The 11119-nt window shown below is 41.4% G+C and overlaps 2 protein-coding genes and 1 long non-coding RNA gene across 4 annotated transcripts; 2 read left to right on the forward strand and 1 right to left on the reverse strand.

The window, feature by feature from the left end:
• Positions 1–284: 284 nt before the first annotated feature.
• On the reverse strand, positions 285–4202 carry pigeon (protein). Of its 2 annotated transcripts, XM_015169830.3 has the most exons (9): positions 4043–4202; positions 3591–3992; positions 3236–3537; positions 1971–3167; positions 1680–1912; positions 1407–1621; positions 1120–1341; positions 884–1051; positions 634–766 (listed from the first exon to the last, which is right to left on the reverse strand). In XM_015169830.3, exons 1-8 carry the CDS (start codon positions 4104–4106, stop codon positions 927–929), a joined length of 2760 nt encoding a protein of 919 aa, XP_015025316.1. In that variant the 5' UTR covers positions 4107–4202; the 3' UTR covers positions 634–766; positions 884–926. The 2 variants fall into 2 exon arrangements, with proteins under 2 accessions (XP_002057648.1, XP_015025316.1); XM_002057612.4 differs by lacking the exon at positions 884–1051 and having other exon boundaries at positions 285–766.
• A 227-nt stretch (positions 4203–4429) lies between these two features.
• gammaTub37C (gamma-Tubulin at 37C) lies at positions 4430–7191 on the forward strand. Its single transcript, XM_002057611.4, has 5 exons — positions 4430–4580; positions 4639–4841; positions 4903–5493; positions 5564–6789; positions 6842–7191. The coding sequence occupies exons 1-4, from the start codon at positions 4532–4534 to the stop codon at positions 6086–6088; spliced, it is 1368 nt and encodes a 455-aa protein (XP_002057647.1). The 5' UTR covers positions 4430–4531; the 3' UTR covers positions 6089–6789; positions 6842–7191.
• Positions 7192–7261: 70 nt separating this feature from the next.
• LOC6633912 (uncharacterized) lies at positions 7262–8128 on the forward strand. The gene is made up of 2 exons (XR_001449843.2): positions 7262–7721; positions 7777–8128. It is a non-coding gene; the product is annotated as an uncharacterized lncRNA (long non-coding RNA).
• The last annotated feature ends 2991 nt before the right edge of the window (positions 8129–11119 follow it).

An 11119-nucleotide genomic window follows, 5' to 3' on the forward strand; every position in this document is an offset into this window, starting at 1 on the left:
AAAGTTAAATAATGTTATTCAATATAAAATAAATAAATAATTTTCATTGTTTTTTAGTTAGTCGACAATTTCAACTCTACGGCATGTTAACAAAAGCAATTGCTTATGTTGGTCCAATGTTAAACTTTATTGTGGATGCTGTTGCGCCGCCTATTGTCAATTTTAGGTACTAAGCGCTGCCGTATAACAGTTATCGTTGCAAAGGGGAAATTTGAGGGGAAAGATACTATATGTAAGATCCAAGTGTCAACGACTTTATTTAAAACAAGATTCAAGTATTATAGAGCTGTATTTTTAATTGTAACTTTCTGTCACATAGATATACGTACTATCTTTGTATAATACATTTTAAATAAATAATAAAAAAAAATACATTTTGGATTTAACTAAATAACAGAGGCATGTGGGAATGTACAAATAAATATCAAATAGATCATACAGGGATTACATTAGCATAATTTGCGACATTCAATACTATTGTAGAAATATGGCGATAAGGTTGAATATATGAATTGAATACTCATCCTTACTTTTAGACATTTGACACACTATTTTGGCCAACATTCATATAACATAAATAATTCAATTAATTGGGCACAGGACGCAGTAGTAGAAGCCTCAATAGATTATTCGTGAACTTTTAGCTGCTCCATTGAGCTCAGCGTCGCTTCAATTAACAAATTGTAGTCCAATTCATTTAGGCTCGCTTTTGCAGTGAGCAAGTCCAGAAATGAGTCCAGCGGCGACAACGTTTCCGCGCTGAGATCTGCAAAACAACAAAGATTAAGCACCAAAGGGCGAGCGTTAAATTAACACAACATTTAACAATAATTGCAAGCAGGGACAGGCACTGGCGAAAAACACAGACAGAAGCGCTGCTTACCAACCAGTAGATGATCGGGATCGAATTGTGGCTAACTAAATGATTACCAAAATGCGGATCGCTGCTCGAGCACCAGGCGAGCAATGCTCAGAACGGCGCTGGTTAAAATGATAAGCAAAAAAACCAAAAGCAAGGAGTGACAAACGACTGTTGTGGGCTTGCCCAGTGCTGGACCGGGTGTTGGATGACAAAGTGCAAATGAGTATGGGTTAAATGTGATGCAAATGAAGTCGTACCGCTTCGGGCATGCATGCGCGATTGCGAGACACCGCCAGATCCGCGTCGCTGTGCCGGCTCCTGATGACGACCCGAGAGAATGTTAGCCGCATGTTCGCGACCACGTATCATAAGGCTCTCGGGATGCTGCCAGCATTTGAGCAGACGCTGAGCGCGCTGCTTTGGCAGTGCCGACAACAGCGACAGTTTGCGCTCGATCCCCTGCGGAGTGTCCTCGATGTCTGCAATGAAAGTTGGCGTCAAGGATTGGCAAAAGTCTAGGCATATATTTCCCTAACAAACCCACCGTATACAATGCTCTTCATGACATCAACTTGCAGCTCAAAAACATGATTCTCCACGTATTGCAAAAACATGTCATAGTCCAGGGCGCGATAGCCCAGGTACGTGAAGAACGAGGAGAAGCCTTCAGGCAGCGGAAAGGCAATCGATTCCACGGCCAAGCAATAACGTTCCAGTATCAGAAACAGCGAATGCTGTTGAACGCTGGACATCTGGTCGCTAAAGGCAACGAGAGTAAAGTAAATAAGGAAGCAGCATATGTGATTGGAACACCTACATCAATTTGAAGCCGCGCAACGTCTCCAAGCGAGCATCTAGGCCGGCAGCGCGACACACCAGCGAGCACAGCGCACGCGAAAGCTCCAGCTGAGCGGATACAAACTGCGAAGCAACCGCATGCACATGGGCCGGTGCCTGCGAGCGCTCGAAAAAGGTTTCCTTCAGCCAGCGAAAGCCCGAATGTGGCTTCGAAGAATGCTTAACCAAATGAACGCTCAGCTCTCGCAGGTACTAAAAGAACAATGATCAGTGTTATATAAGCTTTTAGTTAAACTTCTGCAAAACTCACCACAGAAAGCACGTGCTCCTGCTTGCTGGCCGTGCAGCCCTCGAGCTCAATGAAGGGCAGCACCTCGTTGCTGAAAGGGAAGGAGCTGCCGCTGCTGTAATCGCCAAAGCCACTGCTGCCCGCGTCCGGTGTCATGGGTGTCGTGCAGCGTGAAAGTGCCTCCGGCTGGTAGCAAGCTAAGCTGAATATCAGTTTTTCTGTCACTTGCTCGGCTGCAAAGCGTGGCTGCTCTTGCTTGGCGGACTCGTTGAGCAGCTCCCAGAGACGCGTCCAAATGTCTGTGCGATACGGAGACAGTCGCTGCTGTGGCGACAATAGCATCATGCTTGTGTTGTGCAGCGCCTCGTGCGAGATGCCAACGCTGATGTCTGCGACACGCGCTTGAATGGGACGCGTGGCAACCGCCGTGGTCAGCGGGAGCAGGCGCATCAGTGGCTTCGCCTCCTCGGGCAGGCCGCGCACAGCGGCTGCAAAGCTGCCGGCAATCAGCGCCTCCTTGAGCAGAGCCACCGTGTCCAGCGATAGGGGTCGCTCTAATATGCTGCTCAGCAGCTCGGCCAGGACATCCATGTCAGCGGAATGGATCAGAAAGTAGTGTATAATGCTGATGCGGTTATCCAGCGAGTTATCATTCCGGAATGTTTCGATTAGATGTGCCTTGGGTACACTCAGCGAGACCAAATCCAAGGTGGATGCATCGAAGGCCAAGGCGCCCCATTTCCGCAGCGGCACCAAATGCGTGACGTTGGGAGCACGATTGTTCGCAGCCGGACAGACAATGTGGCACGTGGGCTCGTGCTGCAGACCTACATCCAGCAGATGCACAAAGAAGGCGGACGAGACCAGCAGATGATGTGCACCCTGCAGCGCAAAGGTGGGACGCAGCAGACGTGCCTTATGCCAGGGCACGCCCGGCATGACGCAGTGCAGCACACAGCCGTGATGCAGCAGCGAAACAGAGTATGCAAAGTGCACATCCTGCTGCTGCGGCTGCTTCGTAGCTCCCTGTGCATACTGCGGCTGCATGGGCTGGTACAGATAATAGTGGCACACAAAGAACATGCCCGAGCTGTCCGCCAGGATGATCAGATTCAGCGAACTGTCGTGCACGCGCAGCGGTACTGCATCGTCATCGTAGCTGGGCGCATCCCCTGCTGCATTTGCGGGCAGCTTTGGCAAATTGAGCGGGATATTAAGCTGCCGGAGGGGAAAAACCAAGAAGGCCTTAATAAGAGCCATTTCTTTTTTATCTGGTGCATGCTTACGACTGTCTCGGTGGGTTGCTTTTCGTTAAACTGAAACGCGGACAGTGTGGGACTGAGCACGGGCGCAGCCTGTTCCCCGATCTGCTCCCGTTCGTCTAGCAAACTGAGGCTGACTGCCTTTGGCTTGAGGTGTATGTAGTAGAGTGCTTGGCTCTCGGCATCCCACTGAGCCCAGCTAAAGTTCTTAGCCAGCGTCTCATGCGTTAGTATGCTGACATCTAAGTGCCAGGCGCTGCCCTCTGCACTGCCCGGGTGCGATGTCGTGGAGCTCTGTTTGACCGTGCAGCTGAACTGTTTAATGGCTGCAAGAAGCTACGTTAACCTGTGCTACATTGTTCAAGGGCCGCCAACTTACAATCCTCGTGTGTGAGTACCAGCAGCTTGTCCTGCCAGCAGGTGCGCGTCGCGCTCTCCACACGCCACAGAAACTGCGTCATTATCTGGCGAGCCGAGGACTCTGCGGTCAGGCATGTCGGCGAGCCGCCCTCGCTGCTGCGCACCTCGACGACGTACGCCTGATAACGCTGCGAATCCTTGACCACATACGACAACAAGGTTATGCTGCTATTGATGCTCGCCTGGATCACTTCCACGCAGCCTGGCAGGGTCCAGAGCACGCGCAGCTGTTTTTTTGTGGCATGAAAGTGACCAATGCAGGTTTCCCGCTTGCTCGACTCATCCAAATACTCAAATATCCATGAAGTTAGCAACGAGCCGTCCTGCTCCTGACCCAAAATGCGCCACTCGTTGGCCTTTTCTGCAATTGGAGTGTTATTTATGTTCATGTGCCGGCTGGAAGACACTTGCCCTTGTAGCCCTGAGCGGCCAGGAGTCCGCAAAAGTTGGCGGCCAAGTTCTCTTGACGCAGCATGCTAATTTTAATTTAATTATTTTAAAAATAATTTTCCTATTGCAGCATTGCGCAAAAACTCCAACAGAGCCTCTTGAGAAATCAATAAACACTGCAAGTAAGTTGGCAACGCGGCAATCAGCTGTGAGGGTGGCCATATAAATATTTTGTAAAATGGTACGCAGCTTGTTAGCTATGCACACTTACAATTAAATTATTTTCATGCACCTAAATATAAATATTATTTGTTGTCGATAAATGTAATATTTATAATTGCCATAGATTAAATAAAGAATCTAGTATGAATATATATTAATATGTTTACAGCACCTTTCTATTGCAACATAATACTGTGTGGCAACGCTGACATTAATTCTTAGACATGGCGCTAAGCACTGTTATGTTCAATTTTAAGCTAAAAGTGGAAAAAGCGCGACACACAAAAAATGCCAAGTGAAATAATTACCCTGCAATTGGGCCAATGCGGCAATCAGAGTAAGTTAATACGCAAATGCACATTTGTAAACAACGCTCTTCAACGATAAACCAACAGTTGGTTTTGAGTTTTGGAAGCGCCTGTGCCTGGAGCATGGCATTTCGCCGGATGGGGTGCTTGAAGACTTTGCGGCCGACGGACACGATCGCAAGGATGTGTTCTTCTACCAGGCGGACGACAATCATTATATACCACGTGCCGTACTTCTAGATCTAGAACCTCGCGTCATACACAACATCATGAGCTCGACCTATGCCAAGGTAAATACAGATTGCTGGACATCAAGAATGTCTAACCGATCAAAACTGCTGCAATTTTCAGCTATACAATCCGGAGAACGTTTACTTGTCCAAGCACGGTGGCGGCGCTGGCAACAACTGGGCTTCTGGCTTCAGCCAAGGCGAAAAGGTGCAGGAGGAGGTGTTCGACATAATTGATCGAGAAGCCGATGGCAGCGATTCGCTCGAGGGCTTTGTGCTCTGCCACTCCATAGCCGGCGGCACGGGCTCCGGCATGGGCTCGTACGTGCTGGAACGCCTGTCCGACCGATTCCCCAAGAAGCTCATTCAAACGTACAGCGTTTTCCCCAATCAGGACGAGATCAGTGACGTTGTTGTGCAGCCATACAATTCGATACTCACCCTGAAGCGGCTGACCAAGTGCGCAGACTGTGTCGTGGTGCTGGACAACACGGCCTTGAATCGCATAGCCACCGAACGGCTACACATACAAACGCCCACATTCACCCAGATCAACAACCTGGTGTCCACCATCATGAGCGTTAGCACAACCACCTTGCGCTATCCCTCCTACATGAACAACAATCTGATTGGTCTGACCGCGCCGCTGATTCCTACGCCGCAGCTACACTTTCTCATGACGGGCTACACGCCGCTGATCACAGACCTCGAGGTGAAAAATGTATTCAGGATTCAGCTCAGGTTCTCACTTGCTTAACATTTATAAATTTGTTCAACTGCAGACCAAGACAAATGTGCGCAGGACAACAGTTTTGGATGTGATGCGCCGCTTGCTACAGCCGAAGAACATGATGGTGTCATCCACCGCCGACAAGCGACACTGTTACATCTCCATATTGAACATTATACAGGGCGAGGTGGATCCCACGCAGGTGCACAAGTCGCTGCAGCGTATACGAGAGCGCAAGCTGGCGCAGTTTATACCCTGGGGCCCGGCTAGCATTCAGGTGGCGCTATCACGCAGCTCGCCCTACGTCCAGACGGCGCACAAAGTGTCCGGCCTGATGATGGCCAATCACACGGGCGTCAGTGCTCTCTTCAATCGTGCTCTGGCCCAGTATGACAAGCTGAAGAAGCGCAACGCCTTCCTAGATCAATTTCGGCGCGAGCCCATGTTTCAAGATGATCTGACCGAGCTGGATTTGGCGCGCGACACGGTTGACTGCCTGGTGCAGGAGTACGAGGCAGCCACACAGATGGACTATCGACACTGGAGTCCGCTCTCAAATGGTGTCAAGCCCATTTAAAATGAAACTCATAATTCTCTGAAGTCTAGCTAATTAGACTGTGTTATCCTGAACCAAATATAAATTAAACTTATAGTTTGGCAGTCGCATTCAAAATCCATCTCCCTCAGCAGATCAGCCATATGTTTCTTCTTCTTTAAGTCGTTGAAGACTTTCTGTAGGTGCTGAAATCCAACGAACTTTCAGCATTTGCATATTGCATGAAATTCATAACAAATAAACAATGAAGCATCAGTTTTTATTACCTGATCTTCATTATTTAAGGTATTATTAAGTATTAACCTACAATGAAAGATTATATACATTTTTTATACAAGCTTTTACCAATTATTCTTGAGATTGTCCATTCGATTGCTGGCAAGCTCTTTTCGGTATAAACCTGATATTGAGTATAAGCGTATCAACCATGAGACCATGTCCATGTCTATTAGGACTATGTCTAAACTTAGAGGGGATGAAAGACCCAAACAGTAGGCCTGGAAAAACAAAAAAAAAACTGTTTGAGCTTAAGCAGATTATTTTTAGAATTTTCATTATTAGTTCAAAATTCGTGTAGTTAACACATAAAAATTGTGTAAAATTTTACATTATTATTTTGTTAGGTGTCCTCCAAAGCTCACTCGGCAAGTTACAAGCTTTTCAAAACCGACGAAAACTATTTACGGCTTTTGCCCAAAAACTCCCATTTACCTATATAAATCGTATGTATGGAAATGAAGTGTGAAGTGTGGAATTAAAATTATGTTTTCTTAGAATATGTGCTGTGGCCCGGCAGGTTGGTGTTCATTCTGTGGACCTCCATGTGGCGGACCCTGCCGTCAAGCTTGTTGTGTTGAGATGTGTTTTTCGCCCTGCACCCCGGCGTATCTGCAATGTTCTTTCTGCTGTGGCTGCTAAGCGATGGCAGACCCGACGGGCCCTGGCGAGGACTACTGGCCGCTGAGGAGCCCATGGACCAAAGCGCCCCGGTCCATGATGGCCCCGAAAGATAAGAACACAGTCATGACAAAATAGCAATGTAAAACAAAAAAAAAAGAAAAAGAAACAAACAATTTCATGTACTATGTTACCGTTAGCAATAAACTAAACCGCATGAATGTAAATTGACTAAATACTATTGGGGTCTTACGAAGACTCATCCTGGGCATAAGTCCCTTTCAGTTGTCTGAAATGATGCAACACTTGGCCAAGTCCAGGATTTTCTTGGATTAGAAAGTCTATATAAAACTTTTTGGTTCCGACCGGGATCGCCTTATATGCCTTAAGACAGGGTTTCGGGAAATTCGACAACCAAATATGGAAAAATCTTCAGCCTCAAACTCATTTTCAAAGAGGTTTCTTCGAGTTCCTTTGAGGAAAATCTATTCTAAAATTGGAGGTGACATTTTGCGTTCAAATTCATTTGCGAGTCTATGAATGTTCATTTGAGCCGTGTAAATACGAATAAGAATTTAAATGCAAAACGAAACATTCAATACGTAAAATGTGTTTCAATAGGCGTTGCTTTATATATATACCCATCCAACTATTGTAGTTTGCTTCAGTTTCCGGACGAAGCTCAAGCTGAGAGTAGGCTCTAGACGAACAGGAATCTCCTGTAATACATATAATAAAAAAAACTTAAATCCTTCAGGTGAGTAGATAGAAAACACATTTTCAGCATGAATGCAGCATTAACATGTTCCTAGATCACCATGTGCTGCGAAAGTCGCTATTACCGCGAAACACCCTGTGTCCAGTGCTGCCTAGTCGACTGCAGCTATAGCTGCTACCGCACCAGCTGCGCCGGACCCTGCGGACCGTGTGCTACCGCGGCGCCGTGCTGCTGCGGAGCTGTTGGCGATTTGAACTACAAATATTCGTTCTTCGGACTGCATTTGCTGTAATTGAATTTTGAATGCCAGAGAACAACAGGAGATGCGGCGGTATGGATAGAATCTGGCAGCACCTGGTGCTTTGTCCCTAACACCTGAATGAAGGTCGATAGAGCCTGCAGACCAGACTAAATTAAGTTGTCTTTAATAAATTATTTCATTTAAATAGTTTTTTTTTTAATTGTCCCATTGTAGCGGGTTTATCTACTATTTCACTTTAGATTGCTGGAAAATTTATAAAGCTAGCGATATTAGCATTAGGCATTAGGCATTCTAAATAATGAAACCTGAGATAGGTTTACTGTCGAATAATATATTATCAGTACTATATTATTAATATCATTAATTCGCATTAGCCAAGCGCTCATTGTTTACTTGAGAGAAAATATTTTTATATTTCCAGAGAAGAAATTGACCTTCCTTAATTCTGTGATATTCTAAAAAAAAGTTCATGTACTCACTTTTAAATTAAACGAAATATTGATTTATTAAAAACAAAATTATTTATTTTTAATTTTTTTTTTTTTTTGTGATGGAAATAGAAATTCTTACAGTACAATTGTTGTTGCTGTTTGTCTTTTATTATTACTGTTACACAACATTTTTTAAATGTTAATTAATACAATATATAATAATAATAATAATAATAATAATTTCATTTTTAATTATGTACTTCGAAAATTGTGGCCCCTAAGCATTAAAAAGACTTATTTTGCTTCAACTTTTGGTTGGTTGTAGTTGTTTTTCTTCTTCTTCATATTATTTCGTTTTTTAATTTTTTTTTGTTTGTTTTGTTTTTGTTTTTCTTGCTGGTATTCGAGTACAATATATTGATGAAATTCATACAAATAAGTTTTCTTTGTTTACTTTCCCATTCGCGCGAATTGCTAAAGTTTCATTTCAATTTTTTTGTTTTTTCATATTGGCGTATAAAAATATTTGTATTGTATTTGTATTTTACCATTTTAGCGTGTTATCTTTACCGTTATTCCGTTATACTTCAACTCTTCCACCCACTTACACATTAGAATAATGAGTGTCGTTCATTGTTTCTTCATTGTTTTGCATCGCACTAATTACGCATGCAATTATAATCGTAATAATAATAGTTTAATGAGTTAATAACATTCACATTTATTACATTGGTATTCGAATACGCTTACGTTATGCACATATATATGTCTATATATATATATATATATATATATATATTTATATTTTTATAGTTAGGTATTAAATTTTGGTTTTTTCTTGTTGTTGCTTTCAAGTACATAATAATAAAAATATGAATACATAAAAATATACTCCATTAAATGCCATTCATATGCGTTTTGCTGTGCTTCATTGTGGGCTTTAAGTATGTACTTAATGTTGTTAGTATTTATGGTATATGGGATAAAAGTTGCATATGCAGGGTGTTCACTGTACTGCTGAGAGCGAATAGAGTTGTTGGCAGTTAAGTAGTTAGTCAAAACCTAATACTGAGTGAAATAAATGTCTCCCATTTGTATCTGTGTCTCTGTCATTCAAGTTGTAAAAAGATTGTTTTGTCGTTATCTTCAATATGCATTATATAAGAAACAGTGTGCATATAGTATGCATTGGTGGGTGTGTGTGTGTGTGTTTTTTTTTTTTTTTTTTTTTTGGTTTTTTGCTTTTTCCATTTTCATATCGCTTTCTTCTTTGTTTTCTTAACTCATTAACATAAATTTAACAATTTCCCGAAACAGTCAAGAGTGCGGGCTATACTCAAAGTTGTTCCTTTGTTTTTTTTTTTTTTTTTCGTTTTTTTGGTTTTTGTTTTGTTTTTTTTTGTAATGTTTAACCCATCATCTCTACCATTGATATACTATTTACCTTTCAGTCCATTAGTCCATATATATTTTCCTTTGCTTTAACAAACATTCATATGCACATTAATAAAATAAATTTGAGCGAAATATGCATTAACTAAGAGTTGTGTGCGAAACAATTTGTTTAGAAATATAACCATATAGAAAACAAGTTTGTTTAGTAAAAATCATGTACATATATGTATGTGTGTGTGTGTGTGGTATGTGTGTGTGTGTGTGTAAAGCCATTAGCAACACCCTGTATACTATGTTTTGCTTAAAATTCAACTTGGTATCATCTTTTGTTTTTGATCTATTTAGCAGAGAGTTCAATGTTTAAATCAATGGTAAAATGTTAAATATGTTAAATATGTTTGTAGTAAAATGCTTAAAACGTTCGCTAAAACTTATCAACTTAATTGTAACGACATTTAACATTAAATTGGTGTTTTTTTTTTTTTATTTAATTGTTATAAAAATACTTATGCATATATGTTGACATATGATTAATTGTAAAATGACTAGATGATGATTCCATGATCTGCACTATGTTTTGGATGTAAGTATGTTTGTATTATTTAATATATACTAGATGCAAATGCGTGAATATTTATGTATTTTATAAGCTAACAAATTCGCATATGTCAATTAGAATTCTTAGCAAAATGTGTGTGTGTGTGTGTGTGTGTGTGTGTGTGTGCGGTTCGACCGTAGAGACTCATTACACTAGATAGAGTATTTCGCATTACTTCCATTTAATATTTCTTTTTTTTTTTTGAGTCCCGAAATTGATTTAAATTATTTATGTTAATTGTAATTCAATAAGCTTTGAGTAATCGTGATGAAAACAACATTAACGCAAATGTAAAAATAGTGTTGGATAATGGAATGAATAAAAAGTACCAATAACTGTATCGAACCTAACCTAAAATTGTAATAAATATGCCCATATACATATATATTTAATAAATAGGTTTTGCTTAATTCACTTGCAAATTGAAAACAAAATTCATGTTTTCTGGCTGGATTCGGTCTGCCAAGTTGTTGTGCATTTTACGTGAAACTGTAAATGAAAAAGTGCAAATGATATCAAATAAATAAATGAAACAACGCAAATATTTGTTTGTTTTTTTCGTTTTTTTTTTTTAGAAAACAACTCAAGTAACTTTAATTATAATAGATTTAAACAACGAACAAAAAGTAGAATAGCATAGAATTACAAATGTAATACCATATGTAAATAAATTCTAGAACTTTATGGAAACTCAAACAATAAATGAAATCAAATAAAATCTTAATTAATATATAAAGAATTTCAACTTATT

Source organism: Drosophila virilis, chromosome 4 (assembly GCF_030788295.1).
Source record: "Drosophila virilis strain 15010-1051.87 chromosome 4, Dvir_AGI_RSII-ME, whole genome shotgun sequence".
NCBI classification, from domain to species: Eukaryota; Metazoa; Arthropoda; class Insecta; order Diptera; family Drosophilidae; genus Drosophila; species Drosophila virilis.